The 17,671-nt window shown below is 36.9% G+C and overlaps 3 protein-coding genes across 5 annotated transcripts; 2 read left to right on the top strand and 1 right to left on the bottom strand.

Annotated features, from left to right (window-relative positions):
* The first annotated feature begins 510 nt into the window (after positions 1-510).
* Positions 511-5,956, top strand: LOC110721869 (translation initiation factor IF3-4, chloroplastic-like). 2 transcript variants are annotated; one of them, XM_021901086.1, is made up of 9 exons: positions 521-971; positions 1,078-1,117; positions 1,197-1,256; positions 4,265-4,317; positions 4,616-4,671; positions 4,776-4,809; positions 4,931-5,003; positions 5,102-5,194; positions 5,503-5,956. In XM_021901086.1, exons 1-9 carry the CDS (start codon positions 712-714, stop codon positions 5,731-5,733), a joined length of 900 nt encoding a protein of 299 aa, XP_021756778.1. In that variant the 5' UTR covers positions 521-711; the 3' UTR covers positions 5,734-5,956. The 2 variants fall into 2 exon arrangements, with proteins under 2 accessions (XP_021756779.1, XP_021756778.1); XM_021901087.1 differs by lacking the exon at positions 1,197-1,256 and having other exon boundaries at positions 511-971.
* A 993-nt stretch (positions 5,957-6,949) lies between these two features.
* Positions 6,950-12,607, top strand: LOC110721870 (cellulose synthase A catalytic subunit 7 [UDP-forming]-like). The gene is made up of 13 exons (XM_021901088.1): positions 6,950-7,132; positions 7,514-7,709; positions 7,870-8,069; positions 8,157-8,247; positions 8,584-8,692; positions 8,809-9,075; positions 9,283-9,628; positions 9,720-9,983; positions 10,266-10,478; positions 10,574-10,787; positions 10,879-11,075; positions 11,288-11,641; positions 11,837-12,607. Exons 1-13 carry the CDS (start codon positions 7,058-7,060, stop codon positions 12,419-12,421), a joined length of 3,111 nt encoding a protein of 1,036 aa, XP_021756780.1. The 5' UTR covers positions 6,950-7,057; the 3' UTR covers positions 12,422-12,607.
* Positions 8,914-16,139, bottom strand: LOC110721871 (pentatricopeptide repeat-containing protein At4g30700-like). 2 transcript variants are annotated; one of them, XM_021901090.1, is made up of 3 exons: positions 13,581-16,139; positions 12,780-12,856; positions 8,914-9,085 (listed from the first exon to the last, which is right to left on the bottom strand). In XM_021901090.1, the coding sequence occupies exon 1, from the start codon at positions 16,004-16,006 to the stop codon at positions 13,637-13,639; it is 2,370 nt and encodes a 789-aa protein (XP_021756782.1). In that variant the 5' UTR covers positions 16,007-16,139; the 3' UTR covers positions 8,914-9,085; positions 12,780-12,856; positions 13,581-13,636. The 2 variants fall into 2 exon arrangements, with proteins under 2 accessions (XP_021756782.1, XP_021756781.1); XM_021901089.1 differs by having other exon boundaries at positions 12,780-12,861.
* Between the last annotated feature and the right edge of the window lie 1,532 nt (positions 16,140-17,671).

The following is a 17,671-nucleotide window of genomic DNA, read 5'->3' on the forward strand; positions in this document are numbered from 1 at the left end:
GACTTATTGGGCTAGTTTGAAGCGAATCCATATTAAAATTAGGGTTACTTTAAAATAATGCACAATTGGGATTATTTATACCAAACGTGTGAAAGTTGAGATTATTTTTACCCGTTTTTCTAAAAAGGTTTTCATCGACAAAATAATATTTTTAATTAATTTTTGACAAATTTTCCAAAAACAAAAAAACAATAATTGATTCAATATAATATACTCGTAATTTACATAAACCTAAAAACTATAACAAAATAATCCTATCAAAACCAATGCCGTAACTTAATTCAAAAGAACCATAACTCATACACTTCCTCGTTTTCTAGATGTATCACTTTCGAATCAAGGAAATGTCAATTTAGATGCATCACTTCCCTTTTTAACTCTCACTCCTTTTCCTTATCACATGAGCTCTATGTATATTTTCTCTCTATTTCTGTCTACTCTAAAAATTGTCTAAATGTCAGTGAAAACCAAAATGATACAAGTAAAAAAAAAAACAGAGGAGTTATATAATCGGCACTGCCCTAATTGCTCTAATTCAATCCGGTTTTTGACCGATGAACCGCCCTAGTTGCAAAATAACCCAAACTCGAGACTCGATAGTCGAAACACAGCATAGTGAACAAACTGAACCTCCAGAAAACAGGAAGAGAAGAGACTGTGTTTGTGTGGATAAGAGGCAAGGAAAACAAAAAAAAAAACAGAGGAACAACAATGGCTGGTTTAGCTACGACTGCTGGCAATATCTTAGCTCCGCCATTGTTAACCCGCCTCAAGCTCAAACCTCCGTCTACTCCACTTCTTTCTCTCTCCTCTTTTCAATCCAATCTCTTTGGCCTTCGTCTTTGTATTTCTACCTTTCATTTTCAATCCTTTCCTCTTTCTCTCTCCTCTTCTCACCAAGTTTCTGTCTCTGCTCGATATTCTGGGAAGAACAACGATGATGATCAAGCTCTTGATATATCTACCGTTAGGTTTTGCTCTATTTGTTGATTTATTTATTTATTTATTTTTATTTTTGTTTTTGGTTGAGTTTTTTTGGTTTGATTTTAGCTGAATTGTTTGAATTTTTTGAAATAGGTCGGATAAAGTTAGGTTAATTGATGAGCAGCAAAATATGGTTAGTATTTGGGATTTAATTATGATAATTGTTTGTTTTTCTTATTATTTTTGGTGATTTATTTATGAAATTGAATTAGATTGGAGTTGTATCGAAAGGTGAAGCAATTCGAAGAGCTGAGGATTCACAGCTTGATTTGGTATTTTTTTAATTGCTGAATTGCCAATTTCTACTGTTTAATGGTTGATTTTGAGATAGATAGTGTTGTATTTGTTGATTCAGCTAATTTATTTATTTACAATGTTGGGCTCAAATTATGCTAGTTAGTTTAAAAGAAGATTCTTGGTTTAGGGGTATGTGTGGGTGAAATGCAAGAAAAAATGCATGAAATTTGACTATTGGGTGATCCTCCCTTGCTGCATCCTGCATATATCTAACCGTGAGAGTGTCGCAGACCTCTTATAATATGTATTTCTTACATTGAAAGAAATACATATTATAAGAGGAAGGCAACTAAACTAAGCCATAGTCGCCTAGGAAACAATGATTGCACGCCTAAACCAAGTAGTTTACAATGCTAAGGAAACTTAACAAACACACCATGTTTCCTATATAACTAGACTAATAAATACCTTTGTACAACACTTGCTTGAATTCGTACTCCCTTCTTCCAAAAGTGGCTCTCAATGTTGATTTAAGAAGTGTAGGCGTGTAGCTAATGAGTGTGGAGTAGGATTTAACCATAGTTGGTGTATTGTGCAGAGAAAACAACATAGTATGATTGGATGATTACAAGTTTATTAACTTTCAAGGATAATAAAATGGGACAAAATCTTTGGGAGTGAGGGAGTACACACACTGAAGATCATGTAGACAAGACATGTTTGTCACCAAATCGATCCGTTACATGGGGTGGTAGTTGCCATGTGTTGCTACATTGAATGCTATAGAAGTATATGTTTGTAAAAATTTGTAATGTGTCTTCATATTGTGAGTGTTATATCAATATCTAATGTCAAATGTTATTTTGATTGTTTACCTCGTCTTTGCTTCTCTGTCCTCTTTATCCTTACAACGTTTTGTATCCCTAAATGATTAGTCACATTTCCATATTGGATTGTCCCAAAATCTACTTGTTTGAGAACTACCAAACTGTCTTCTTATCTATCCTTTATCGGCAACTCCCCTGTTCCAACTTCTTTCTTCATTATTTTATAAGCCAACAGTTTAAATGAGTTATGATTGTTCATCACACTCCTAATAGACTGCTTTATAGATTTATAATCTCTCTATGAACTTTGTCCGGATATAAAATAATTAAAAAAAAAAAAAAAAAAAACAAACTCATGGCAAGGCAATAAATGAATGTATGGAGTCTTTAAGTGTAGGGGTTTGTGTCTAATGTCTAATACATGGTGCTGTAAGCTGTGTTACACAGGTCCTATAGTGTATTGAGTCTTCTGACACTAGGGCTTGCCTGAAGGGAATGAAATGAACACATTTTTACTTTTTATTTTTTCCTATTATCTTTTATTGTACTATCCAAGTGTCAAGCATGTGTTTAACATGGGTGATTTAGAGTATCGAATAAGCACCCTGTTAATGGTTTGAACCTTGAAACTTTATCCCGGTAGCTATTACAGGTCAAATTTTGGAACTCATAGGAAAATTTGGGAAGCCATAAGGAGAGATTTTAAGAAATAGTACTCTGTAAAAACTATGTGGCCCATTACTGTTGGGATAAATTTGAAATTTTCCATTAGTTACTCCTGGTCCATTTCTCGGAATTAGGCTTTTTAAGTTCATGGGATTTTGCTTGGAAGTATCAATACAGGACACAGATATTAGTGCATCATGGTTCTGAATTGTCATGCTACAGCTTAATAAATATATACTTGTATACGAACATAATTTAGTCTACCTTAGAGATAAATGGTTTATAAAGCTAAGCTGGGGCATTCACCTCTGAATTATACAACTATTCTGTGACCCAAAATCATATTTGTTGGAGCATCAAATATAGATGCACTGAGCCACTGATGGATCAGTAGGATCATTAGATATTGATTTATCTGCACACATTGAAGTTTAGATTGCTGACCGCATGCCCTTTATTAAGTTGAGTGATATTGCTAACATTGGTGGCTGAATGTGCTAGGAAGGGATATGTAATAGACTAAGGTTTTCAGATTATAAGTTCTAATGAACAAGAAATTTAAAGCTAAAAGTTTTTGTCTTTGATTGATAATGGCAGAAATTTGGATACAAAAGTGATAGTTAATAGCTTTAGGCTATTACTCTCCTTGATAACTTTAGGTTATCACTCTCTTAGTAACTTGAGGTTACCATTCTTTCTCATTTCCTCAATACAAATCTCATCCTTCTACTGCTATACTACTACTCCTTATATAATCAAGCAAGCTACACTAGACAACAAAGAAACCTAATATTAATTAACTTTATCACTATTCCACAGAGTATCAAAACAGCAGGCTTTTGTTACTCCTCCCCTTAGTGTTTCATTGATGAGTTTTGTTCAATAGTGCCTTGCTGTCCTATGCTTCCCATTACACTTAGGTGGCAGCCCCATTGAGTCTATCACAGGATACTCAGGTCTATTTCTGTAAAGTGTAAGCTTATGGTGAAGGATGTTATATGATTAATTAAAAAGATGAGACTGTAGGATTGACGTCTTCAAGAAAAAGAAAAAGGGAGGAGGGGGAAGGGAAAGCGAGTGAGATGCTGCCACTTGGATGCAACCCTCCTTTTAGTTTCTTACCCATTTGCTTATGGTTTATGAATTATGATTACTGGATCTTAAAGTCATGTATTCTTGGTTCGAGATGTTGGAAGGATGAAGAGCACAAGTGCTCAGTATAACTATCTATTAGACTAAAGATTTGAAGTATTCTATTTACAATCATATCAAATTGAACGTGTTGAATTTTATTCTGGTCTATGTTTTTCCAACTTGATCATACATGTAATTCAATTGAATTCTGCCATGGTAAAAATGGTGTGGTGTTAAAGTTCTACAACATAATCTTTATTTTAGACTCGCTTATGTTCAGCCTCTCAGACTTATCGGGACTTCATATGAACTGTGTTAATTCTGCAGGTTCAGCCCAATGGCCTCGTTAGTTATTGAAATTTAGTAATACATTGATTACATGGTTATTAATGATTCTTTATTTTTATTTTTTAAAGGTGGTCCTCTCACCTGATGCAGATCCTCCAGTTGTCAGAATAATGAACTATGAGTACGTTTCCTTTTCCTTCCTGGTTCCGTTGATACCTCCTGACAATGCGATTTCAATAATTTCATTGTTCCTTGTAGATCCACTGGCATCATATCATTCCTTCTTAAATGATTTTACAGAATTAGTTTGAGGGGTTGTGGAGACTCGCTTTGTGGTTTGCAATTTCATAGATTAGGCAATTAGCAAGGATTAATATTTTGTTTAGTTGTGCTATCTTCTGTGTATACTGTATATCAGATACTACCTTCTGTCACTTTTTTCTTATTACTTGTCATTTTTTTTTCTTTCTTTTTTTCAGTAAATATAGATATGAACAGCAGAAAAAGAAAAGGGAACAACAGAAGAAAAGTGCTGGTGAATTACTTCTATCTAGCATTTCTAGTAGTCTTATTCTTACTCATGCAATCATGCATTTAGTGAAGTAAAAGAAACTAACCCGATTCTTCTTTGAATTTTAGCTAGTCGTATGGACTTAAAAGAACTCAAGATGGGGTAAGAACAACCTATCTTCCGCAATTTCTCTTCAGACTTTCTTTTCTCAAAAGAGCTGGAAATGCTGTGAGTCGTGAAAAAGCTTCCTTACCTAACTGGTTTTATTCTGTACTTCTTTTAGGTACAACATCGATGTCCATGATTATTCTGTGCGCCTTAGAGCTGCACAGAAGTTCTTAAAAGATGGTGACAAGGTTACTTTGCATTCCTCCTATGGACTACCATGTATGCTCCGCTATTCAGCTTTGTGATTTTCACTCACTACATTGAGCATATTGGTTCTTGTTTACAGGTAAAGGTTATGGTAACTATGAAAGGACGTGAAAAAGCCTTTATAGATAAGGCGATTCAGCTCATCAGAAAGTTCCAAAGTGACCTTGGTGAGGTAATCATCTAATTCATGTCAACTGGATGATATGACATTATCTGGTTTTTAAGCTCATAATTTTAGGCTTCTTTCTTTTCATTTCAATTTATTTATCTAAACTTATTAAAACTTATTTAGCCTTATATTTGTAGTAAATTGTAACCTTAATTTGGACTAATTGGCATTTAGTTGAACTTGTATTTCTTGAAACTTCATTCTTAATTCTCTTTGTTGAGTTTCATGTGTTCTGATTCCATTGAGCTCCAGACAGTGTTGCAGCATTTTCAGCAATTTATGGTTTGATTGTTGATTGATATGATTTGCAGCTTGCAACTGAGGAGCACAACAATTTTGCTCGTCGGAAGAAAGAAGATTTCACCGAGAGATTTATATTTTTGATTCTTGTACCAAATAAAAATGTCGTGCAAAAGGCCCCGGAAGGGCCAAAGAAGAAGCGTGATTCAGCTCCTAACGAAGTCTCAGCTGCTCCTAATGAAGTCTCAGCTGCTCCTAATGAAGTCTCAGTTGCTTCCAATGAAGTCTCAGCTGGTGTTTAGTGATACAAAAGTGGTTCAAGCTCTACTGAGAAATAGGTGGCTTATAGTCTTCATTATGTACAAGGTTTCATAGCAAATTACAAATTCTGTATAGCATTAATGAAATAGAGTTTGTACGGCTTACTCAGTTTGCTCAACGTTGTAGAAATATCTTTCGAGTTGCTGTGCTAGAATCAGTATTATATCGTTCTTGAAATTATATGAAAAACAATTTTCTTAACAACGATAGGCCACCAATTACATCAACATCAATTGCTTAGAGCATGGTGAGATTTTTGTTGTAAATTCTACCTCAATTATACGAGAAGAATTTTGATGGGATTAAAATTTAAGCAATCTACTATATCTCGTACATGTAAAAGTAAAACTTTCCTATCAACTCAATTACATGTTGAAGGGCAGTGTAGTACATTTATTGAGTGAATTGTTGTATGTTTTTTGAGCTCTGCTTGGTTCATTTGCACACCTCTATCGACTCTATGTGTGTCAACATTGAAAGTGAGAGACGCTCTATTATTTCATTTGTTTCACCAATAATGCAATAAGTAAGCACATCCATGTAGATTTTGTACAATGATTTAGAAAGCGGAGTAAATCATTTTGGGTGTTTTAGTATAAGACCTTAGTGATGACTATTTGCACGTCTTGAGTTTAAAAACATATCATCTGCTCGAAGCCAGTTGCACTTGAGACCGAATGTACGAGTATATTTATGTAAATAATTATAAGCTTGTGTTGCCTTGGTATAAGCACTCTCACCTTATGGATGACAACTAGTTTAGTTGATTAAAGTCTTGAGAGTGGTATCCAAGACTTGAGATTAAATCTCGTCTGCATCACTGTCACTTGTAAAATTGTAGCTCTCTTTACACCATAAAATAAACACTCCGAGCCCTCTACTAATTAGTCAATTGACACCATATAGATCTACTTGAATGCAATCTCACAAACCATTATTGATCATTTCTTGAATCTCTTGCAAAAATCCCTAAAATACATTTTAAGAAGAGAAAAAGAAAGAAAGATAAAAGTATTCATACCCAATAAGTCGTTGGTACAAAATAAATAAGAGTATAGAAATGCAAAGTTAGTTGAGTTGGACAGTTCAGAATATAACTAGCTAAGAGGTAACTTTACTTCAAGGCAACGAGCAAAGGGACTCCACAACAAACTATATACCAAATAATACACCACACCACCATTAGGTGAGAGACTAAGCTTTATGTCCTACCTTTCTTTCTTCATAAATTAGAAAGCCTCCCCTCACCTCCCTCACCTCACTCTTACTTCTTCACCCGTCTCTCTGCTCGTCGTCCTCCTCGTGATGGAAGCAAGCGCCGGTCTTGTTGCCGGTTCTCATAACCGGAATGAGCTTGTTGTCATTCAAGGCCATGAAGAGGTAACGATTACACTTTTACATGCATATTACATAACATACACAACTCCTAAGTATATTCATTATAGGAGAATTTATGACACGATACCCCAAACTTTGTTAAAAAATTTGTTTAGTAGCTTGCTTAGTTATTACTTTTGGGATTAATAATTTAGAAACGTTATATATGATCCCCCAACATGCTTACTATTTATATCATGCAAATAACTAATAACACTACAATATACAATTATTGGAAATTTTTAACGTTCATTATCATATGAGAGTTTGATCAATTAGGATAGTCAAGGTGAAACCAAGGGAATATATATACTGGAACCAGTTTCAGTTTATGTAAGTTATGGCGCGATCTTAATCTCTTATGGGTGCTTTGTGTATATGCAGCACAAACCGTTGAAGGATCTGAGTGGACAAGTATGTGAGATATGTGGAGATGAGATCGGACTTACCGTTGATGGAGACCTGTTTGTTGCTTGCAACGAGTGTGGTTTTCCGGTGTGTCGCCCTTGCTATGAGTATGAAAGAAGAGAGGGCAGCCAAAACTGTCCTCAGTGCAAGACCAGATACAAGAGGCTCAAAGGTACAGCATTAAATATGACTAGTTACTAAAATTCAGATTTTTATTCATAGTATCATGTTCAAATATAGCAGATAGGTAAAACTGCAGATAAAAACTCTTAAAAACCAAAAATATTGCAGCAGAAAATGTTTAAGACGTGTAATGCTTAATGTGTAAACAGGGAGCCCCAGGGTGGAGGGAGACGACGATGAAGAAGACATTGATGACATTGAGCATGAGTTCAACATAGATGATGAAAATAACAAAAACAACCAGGTTGCTGAGGCATTGCTTCAAGGGAAAATGAGCTATGGACGAGGTCATGATGATGAAGAAAATTCTCATTTTCCCCCTGTTATAGCTGGTCTTCGTTCTCGACATGTGAGTATATAACATTACAATGCTTTATGTACAGATTCTTCAATATCATAGGAGATTATCTGATCTCATATCGATGCATATATGTAGGTGAGTGGAGAATTTCCGATCTCTAGTCATGGTGCAGATCAGATGCCTTCGCTGCATAAGCGTGTGCATCCATATCCTTCGTCTGAACCAGGTTTTTTTAAAAAAAAAAACTAATGTCAGAGCTCACTTGCCAACAGTTTAAATGATCGTTAGAAGTTGACGGACTGATCAAAACATAGTAAACATACAGTTCTTCAGTTTCATGAAATCAATGATCAGAGTAGTAAGAGTTAAAACCGAAATGCAGGAACAAGAATATGAATAACGACAATAAGTTCGAGTAGCAACAGAGACAAGAAACTTATAATTTCTAGAAAAGCTTTTACCATATTTGAGAAATATAACAGGCAAAACACTATTAGTACAAGTTGATAAACTGGTGTTTGAAGATATCTAACTATATTTTTGTAACTGTAACTGGATACAGGAAGCGCGAGATGGGAGGATAGAAAAGATGGAGGATGGAATGAATGGAAACTGCAGCAGGGGAATCTGGGGCCTGATCATGAAGATTATAATGACCTAGAAAATGCCATGTAAAAACTGTTTCCCGTTTTTCTTCCTTTTCCCTTCCTCATCAGAATAACTGCAAAATAAAATGTTAGTGCTTGAGCCACATAACAAATGCTCACTGATGTAAGAACCTATGCAGGATTGATGAAGCAAGGCAACCACTCTCCCGGAAAGTACCCATTGCATCCAGCAAGATCAATCCCTACCGCATGCTCATTGTTTTAAGGCTTTTTATTTTGGCTGTGTTCCTCCGCTATCGTATCCTTAACCCTGTACATGATGCCATTGGGCTCTGGCTGACATCTGTGATCTGTGAGATATGGTTTGCCGTCTCATGGATCCTTGATCAGTTCCCCAAATGGTTCCCCATTGATCGAGAAACATACTTGGATCGCCTCTCTCTCAGGTAAAGCTTTCTGCCAACAGCACCAACTAAAATTTAGATTTCACAGGCATGATAATGATATCACTCATATCTTGCACAGTAATTGCATGATTAGAAATTCAAAAATTCAACACCAAACCAAAGGAGATATATAACTATATGATGGAACATAAATGATAAAAGTGGCCAATGTTGAAAAAAAGTCTGACTCTCAAGCATGTTGTGCAGATATGAGAAAGAAGGAGAACCAAATATGCTGGCACCCATTGATGTCTTTGTCAGTACAGTGGATCCAATGAAAGAACCTCCTCTAGTTACAGCCAACACTGTGCTATCTATACTAGCAATGGACTACCCAGTTGAGAAGATCTCATGCTACATTTCTGATGACGGAGCTTCAATGCTTTCCTTTGAATCACTCTCAGAAACTGCAGAATTTGCTAGACAATGGGTTCCTTTCTGCAAGAAATTTTCCATAGAACCTAGAGCTCCAGAATTTTATTTTTCCCAGAAAATCGATTATCTCAAAGACAAGGTCCAACCAACATTTGTGAAGGAGAGGCGTTCTATGAAGGTATTATTACAAAACCTTTATACAAGCATGTAATCCCTATGGACTATGTAAGATTACTAAAGCTGAATGTTTTGGTAAATATAATTCTCAGAGAGCCTATGAAGAATTTAAGGTTCGGATAAATGCAATGGTGGCAAAAGCTTCAAAAGTTCCTCCAGAAGGTTGGATCATGCAAGATGGAACACCATGGCCAGGAAATAATACAAAGGATCACCCAGGTATGATTCAAGTATTTCTCGGCCACAGTGGAGGACATGACACTGAAGGAAACGAACTTCCTCGTTTAGTTTATGTCTCTCGTGAGAAGAGGCCTGGATTCCAGCATCACAAGAAAGCTGGTGCAATGAATGCCCTGGTAAGTTTCAGAAGTAATTGGTGAAGTAATTTTCTCTGAGAAAGTGGTGAAAATGAAAAGTAAGAAACAGGATGAAGATCTGGGAATTTTAAGTTTATGTGCCTTTGAAAATTAAGACCAGGATGCAGGTCGTTTTATTCTTTGATTATAAATATCAATAATAATGAAGTTGCCATACAAAAATTAACAAATTCAAACACACACACACGCGCGAAAAAAGATAGGACTGGCACTACAAATTTGACAACTTAATGGAACATTAATGCACCTTCAAACTTGCAGGTGCGCGTCTCTGCAGTTCTAACAAATGCACCTTTCATGTTAAATTTGGATTGTGACCACTATCTAAACAACAGCAAGGCAGTTAGAGAAGCAATGTGTTTCCTGATGGATCCACAAACTGGGAAGAAAGTTTGCTTTGTCCAATTTCCTCAAAGGTTTGATGGAATAGACCAGCACGATCGATATGCCAACAGAAACACAGTATTTTTTGATGTAAGCTCCTGATCGGAGACTGAAATTTTCAACACTAAAGAATTCATCAACATTATCTATTTATATTCTTAAGGCTTTTTGTACTTACTTTTCAGATTAACATGAAAGGGCTAGATGGAATTCAAGGTCCTGTATATGTGGGCACAGGATGTGTCTTCAAAAGGCAAGCCTTGTATGGGTATGAACCACCTAAGCGTCCTAAACGGCCAAAGATGGTAAGCTGTGACTGCTGCCCATGTTTTGGTCGCCGCAAGAAGCATCAAAAGTCTAAACATGGTGCCAAAGGAGATGCTAACGTAGACCTTCAAGGTTTAGTACATATTTTCCGTAGCCACTAGCTTACTAAAGCTTGATCCCTCATTTGACTATCAACAGATCTAACAAATGGTTACCATTGTAGGTTATGAGGATGATCAAGAGCTCTTGATGTCCCAAATGAATTTTGAAAAGAAATTTGGACAGTCAGCAATTTTTGTGACCTCGACATTGATGGTTGATGGCGGTGTTCCTCCTTCATCAAGTCCTGCAGAACTGCTGAAGGAAGCCATTCATGTCATCAGCTGTGGCTATGAAGATAAAACAGAATGGGGTGTTGAGGTAATCTAACTGATTCATCAAAAACCTATGACTAGTAGCTCTTTGCGTGGACCAATTCAGTCTTGAGCTTCTAATTCTGCTATATAGCAACCACATGTACAGGACTATTGATGTGGCTTCAAAATACACAATCCACCACATAATTATACTGCAAACAATAGCAATCAGTAAAAGCTTCAAATTTTTTAATTTCTTCCTATTTGAATGTACAGTTGGGTTGGATCTATGGATCAATTACTGAGGATATCCTAACAGGATTCAAGATGCACTGTCGGGGTTGGAGGTCTATATATTGCATGCCCAAGAGACCCGCATTTAAAGGGTCTGCTCCGATCAATCTCTCTGATCGACTGAACCAGGTGCTTCGTTGGGCCCTTGGTTCTGTTGAAATCTTCTTCAGTCGGCACAGCCCTTTATGGTATGGGCACAAAGGAGGCAAACTGAAGTTTCTTGAGCGTTTCGCATACATCAACACTACTATTTACCCGTTCACCTCCTTACCACTGCTCGCCTATTGTATACTCCCAGCTGTCTGTCTACTCACTGGAAAATTCATCATGCCAACGGTAAGGACAACTTCTCCCTGTACTAGAAGAGTTATATAAATACTAGAATGCCACATTCAAAGGAAGTTTTCCATTACCTTTCAGCATTCATGTAAAAAGATATAAGCAACTTGTCATGTAGTCCAGAATAAATGCTTTGACACTCCACACATATCCACACAGTACTAATCCTAATAAGAAATTGTGTTGATGCAGATAAGCACTTTTGCAAGTCTTTTTTACCTTGGGCTCTTTCTATCAATCTTTGCCACTGGTATCCTTGAGCTCAAGTGGAGTGGAGTTAGCATCGAAGAATGGTGGAGAAATGAGCAGTTTTGGGTCATTGGTGGAGTGTCAGCACATCTCTTCGCGGTCATACAGGGGCTTCTCAAGATTTTGGCAGGCATTGATACAAACTTTACTGTCACATCTAAGACAGTTGATGACGAGGATGAGTTTTCTGAGCTATATGCCTTTAAGTGGACGACCCTTCTTATTCCTCCAACCACAATCTTAGTCATCAACTTAGTAGGTGTGGTTGCAGGAGTCTCTGATGCCATAAATAATGGCTACGAATCATGGGGGCCTCTCTTTGGAAAGCTTTTCTTTTCCTTTTGGGTGATTGTCCATCTTTATCCGTTCCTGAAGGGTCTCATGGGGCGGCAGAACAGGACACCAACCATTGTTATTATTTGGTCAATTCTATTGGCCTCTATCTTCTCCTTACTCTGGGTGAGGATTGACCCATTTGTGATAAAAACAAAGGGTCCTGATACCAAGGCATGTGGACTCAATTGCTAAGGTTGTAGTTTCTGAAACAGCCATTGCCCCAAAAAAACAATGGTGATAGTGCATTTGGCTTATGTAGCACTGAAGATTTTTGTCAGAAAAAAGGATTGTAAGTTTTGCAATGGTGTAAAAACAGATTCACAGAATCACAGGTTCATCCAACATAATTGATAATTGATTAGCTTAGTGATTTGCACATCATGAAATCTTCAATAGCATATCTATTCATTCCATGATCTACATTACTAAAACCAAGAAACAGAAATAGCAAACTGGGGCCAAAAAAAGTAGAAACCCTAGCTGACAAAGTTAAGAAGTAGAATTGTTTATTTCATTCCATCAAATATTAGCAGATATAATATAAACTGACCAGGATGTAGTGGTAGAAGTCTAGGAGTTCCTCTAACATGCAAAATGATGATGACCGCAACTCTGGATTTATTCTACCTGAGCTGTCAAGGAGGGCAGTAAGTTAAATTGCTTAAAAAAACCGCCAGAAAGAGGATGGTGGGGGGGGGGGGGGGTGAGCCTCAAATCCTCAGAAAGGAAGATAATATAAGAAAGTAATGGTGCAAACAGAATTACTATCATATGTATGTGAGCTACACAGTGCATATGAATAAATTGAAGGAAAAAAAAACCATCTTAAACTAAAGCAAAGTGGAAACAAGACAAAAGTTTATGCTACATCCAGTGATGTTGCAAATCTTTTCTTGAGAGTGTGGAAACCTTACAATGTCTTCAATAATAGTATAAATAAAAATAAATAGTATATGTCCAAAGTTCAAAGAGCTTCTAGTTCGAGAAGAAGAGCAATGGAGTCCTTAAAAGTGAAGTAAAAACTATTAGATTCCTTTCCACTTTCTCAAAGTTTAGAATTGCAACATCACAGTATCACATTCAGAAGATTTAACGTTCAGTGATTACAGCCTTGTGGATCAAATTAAGATATTTATCTAAGCATTAATATGTAAGAGAATCAGTATGCAAAGAAAAAACAGGTCTTTATAGTGTTCAAGATTTAACACTGAAGAAATATTGATACTAATCATAATTTCAAAAACATGCAAGTAATGAAATGCAAGCAAACATATTAACACAACTAGTTCATAACAACTTCTTGGTATGGTATAAAAAAAAATTCTCTGGCATGAGGCTAGAAGTATCTCACCTATTTTGAGTATTCCACATAGCTCAATTGCCACAATCCAAACAGCCACATCAAATTTACCAATAGTCTCCACAAGAACAGACACCATCTTTAAAATGGTGGAACCTGTTAGCATCTCTAACTATAATAACTCTATCAGTGAGCTTGGAGATGAACTTAGTTGCAGTATGACAGTCTAAACAGACCCTGAGGTTCTTGAAGATCCTGATTTCAGTTCCTGGCTCAGTCGAGATAAGCCCAAAAGCTATAGCTAGCTTCTCACTATGAACATTTACCATGAGCTCCTTCTCTTCCTCCTCAACATCATGCAACGCTGTTAAAGTCTCATGCTGATACCCAGCCTCCTTCATTCTTGCCATTAACTCTTCCAACTTCGCATATATTGCAGTTGTTTGTGGGTGGGAGCGATCACCACATGTGAAGACATGAGGAGTGTCACCTAGCTCTATTAAGGTGCACCCAGGTGTCTTTGCCAGCCTTCTTTTCTTGGCTACTTGTCGAACAGAAGCAGCGTGACAATAGTTGCGATCAGCTGAATATATGTTGGAAAGTAATACATAGTACCCCACATTTTCAGGGTCTAACTTTAGCAAGTTGTCAGAAGCAATGCGTGCCATGTCTGTATTCTTGTGAGTCATGCACGCACCAAGTAATGCTCCCCACTCAACTGAACTGGGTTTAATAGGCATACTCTCGATAAAGTTTAAAGCCTTGTCTAGTTGTCCTGCTCTGCCAAAAAGATCAACCATGCAGGCATAATGCTCAGCTACTGGTTTACAATGATGATCATGAACCATAGAATGAAAAATTGTATTTCCTTCACTAATTAGGCCAGCATGACTACAAGCATACAAAACACAAAGAAAAGTTACTCCACTGGGAGGAATTTCTGACTCCAACATTTCATAAAAGAGACTCACTGCCTCATGTCCAAGTCCATGAAGGCCATAGCCAGAAATCATTGCATTCCAGGACACCACATTTTTCTCAGGCATGGCATCAAATAATTCCCGAGCTGTGGTTAAACTTCCACACTTTGCATACATGTCAATCAAAGCAGTTGATATGTATACATTTGATTCTAACTTTTCCTCATGAATCAGTTCATGAACCCACTTTCCTAGACTAACTGCTCCCAACTGTGCACATGCTGATAGGATACTAGTAACTGTAACAGGATTTGGACGAACATTGCACTTTTGCATTTGCTGAAATAATGATATTGCCATTTCAGTCAAGCCATTCTGTGTATAACCTGATATCATGGCGTTCCAAGCTGCCAAACTTTTCTCAGGGGACTCATCAAATAATTGTCTAGCCCTATCAATTTCATTTAGCCTACTATATACTGTAGTTATTGCTGTTGACACAGACGAATTTCCTGTCATCCCGGTTTTGATACAGAAACAATGAATGGACGTAGTCAAACTTAGATGGCCAAAAGGATACCCAACTGGTATAAGTCCTACAATTGTGCTAGAATTCACTTTTACTCCAGAAATCAGCCATTCATTAAAAAGACTTACTGCAGAACCCGTTTCGCCATTACATGTATACCCGGAAATCAATGCATTATAGCATACCAAATCTGGTTTCCTCATCTCATTAAACAACAATTTAGCAGTACATACATCCCCACATTTTGAATACATAGAAACAAGCCCAGTAATAATATAACCATGAGAATTTAACCCTGCTTTGGAAGCTAAACACTGAATTCCCTTCCCTGCATTCAAATCATGCAACTCCGCAACAGCAGGAAGAATGACAGACAAAGTAGAGGAATCAAAACGAGCACTACTACCAACCATATCACGAAAAACCCGAAGCGAATCAACATAACAACAATTCTTAACCAACCCAGAAATCATAGTATTCCACAAAACCGTATCTCTCTTAGACATTTTATCAAACACCTTATATGCATACCCAATCTTGGAAAAATTAAGATACATTCCCAAAACAGCCGACCCAACAAACAAATCAGCACCAACCCCATCAATGATCGAGTGAGCATGAAGCAACATACCAACCCTTTGATCCCCAAGTGACCCAGAAGCCGAAACAGCGAAAGCGTAGGTAAAATTATCAGGCCGAAGAATCGAGTTTCGACGCAACTGGGTATAAACAGAAACAGAAGAAGATGGCAAATGATTGAGAGAAAACCCACGAATGAGGACATTGTAGAGGAAAAGATCTGGGGTTGGAGTTGAAGAAACAAGAAGATTAGCATGGTGAATGGATCCAATGTCGCAAAGTTTTTGAGTGAGCTTAGTGATTGTAATAACGTCGGAGTTGAAAGCGTTGAGAATGATTTGAGCATGGATTTGTTTGAGTTTTGTGAGTGTTGTTGATTTGGAGATGAGGTTGAGGAAGAAGTTTCTCTCTGGTATTGTTGTTGCAGAGACTACGGCTCTGTTCAACATTTGGAGTTTTAAAGGGATTTTGTTTTAATGTTATGATTTTGCTCATATAGTACGGAGTAAGCATTTACATGGCGGGAACCGAGTTATTCGTAAATAAAGCGGTTAAAAATCAACTCGATTCAAAAATAATTCGACCAAACTTTTTGTAGACCGGAATATGCATTTTTTTTATTATCATAGCCCGGATTTTAAATGGCATGAATTGAGATATTGTAACCCAAACCCAATCTTCATGCCCGATTTGACATGTTCCTACAAGATGAGGGATTTGTTAAATATCGCCCACAAATCTCTACATAAAGCCCACAATTATTTTTACTTTGACTCTTTTGCCCTTTTTTTAAATTTTGCCGAAACCGTAATTCACTCTCACGAAGAATGTGGAGCTGGAGTGGATCGTCGAGAGACACCGGAGAGCCGTCATCGTCGCCGAAAAGCGAGATAATCCGGGAAAAATTACGAAACGTAGGGGTGGCGTCTGGCCGGAACGCCACTACCGTGGCGGTGGCGTCTAGCCGGGACGCCGCAACCGTGGCAGTGGCGCCTGGCTAGGACGCCGCCACCATGGATGTGGCGTCCTGGCCAGACGCCACTCCTACTTTTGTAATTTTTTTTTTTTTTGTAATTTTATTTTAACTTTTTGTAATTTTTTTTATTTTTTTTTGTTTTTTTTTTGTAATTTTATTTAAACTTTTTTTTTAATTTTATTTAAACTTTTTTTTTTAATTTTATTTAAGCTTTTTGTAATTTTTTTTTTAATTTTATTTAAAGTTTTTTTTTTGGTTTTTTAACTTTGATAAATTTGAAATTAAAGCGTTAATAAGTTCAAAAAAAATAATTGTTTTAATCTGAAATTATGTTTTAAATATTTTGAATTTTATATGAAGAGGCGGTTGGCGTCTAAAATTTCAAAAACAAAATATATTACACATAAAAAAATTAACACAACAAAGTAACACATAAAACAAAAAATGTAAACATTAACAGAAAAAAATAATGTTACTCAACAAATAAATATATTACACATAATGTATAAAATTTAAACACTATTTATTAACACAAAAAATTACCACATACAAAAAAATTAACACATATGAAAAATTAACACATAAAACAAAAAAATTAAACATTAACACATAAAATTCTGATTTTCAAAAAAAAAATATATATATTAGAAATAAAAACATTAACACATAAAATTAATTAACACATCAAACAAATTAACACATAAAACAAAAATATTAAACATTAACAAAAGAATTCTGATTTTCCAAACAAAAAAAAAAACAAACCAGAAGTGGTAGGGCGCCTGGCCAAGACGCCCAGCCCCTGGTGGTGGCGTCTGCTCCGGCCCCCGGAACCAGGGGGGCTGGCGTCTGGCCTAGACGCCCAACCATGGCGATGGCACCTCTGGAAAACGCCACAACCGTGGCTAGGCTTCTAGGCCAGACGCCAGCCCCCTGGTTCCGGGGGCCGGAGCAGACGCCACCACCAGGGGCTGGGCATCCTGGCCAGGCGCCCCACCACTTCTTTTTTTTTTAAATTTTTTTTTTAAAACAAAACCTTGCCACCGTGAGCCGTCCTTCCCTATGCCGCTGTGGCCGCCAAGTCCTTGCCTTGCCGCCTCGATATTGTCGTATTTTTGGGTGATTAGAGTGTGGGTAT

Source organism: Chenopodium quinoa, unplaced genomic scaffold (genome assembly GCF_001683475.1).
Source record: "Chenopodium quinoa cultivar QQ74 unplaced genomic scaffold, ASM168347v1, whole genome shotgun sequence".
In the NCBI taxonomy this organism is placed as follows: Eukaryota; Viridiplantae; Streptophyta; class Magnoliopsida; order Caryophyllales; family Amaranthaceae; genus Chenopodium; species Chenopodium quinoa.

Bases quoted from the DNA above. Each gene is read 5' to 3' on its own strand.
- LOC110721869 (XM_021901086.1), top strand. From the start codon at position 712: ATGGCTGGTTTAGCTACGACTGCTGGCAATATCTTAGCTCCGCCATTG. The intron at 972-1,077 runs GTTTTGCTCTAT...TTTTTGAAATAG, and splicing joins CTTGATATATCTACCGTTAG to GTCGGATAAAGTTAGGTTAA. The intron at 4,318-4,615 runs GTACGTTTCCTT...TCTTTTTTTCAG, and splicing joins GTCAGAATAATGAACTATGA to TAAATATAGATATGAACAGC.
- LOC110721870 (XM_021901088.1), top strand. From the start codon at position 7,058: ATGGAAGCAAGCGCCGGTCTTGTTGCCGGTTCTCATAACCGGAATGAG. The intron at 7,133-7,513 runs GTAACGATTACA...GTGTATATGCAG, and splicing joins TCATTCAAGGCCATGAAGAG to CACAAACCGTTGAAGGATCT. The intron at 9,076-9,282 runs GTAAAGCTTTCT...CATGTTGTGCAG, and splicing joins TTGGATCGCCTCTCTCTCAG to ATATGAGAAAGAAGGAGAAC.
- LOC110721871 (XM_021901090.1), bottom strand. From the start codon at position 16,006: ATGTTGAACAGAGCCGTAGTCTCTGCAACAACAATACCAGAGAGAAAC.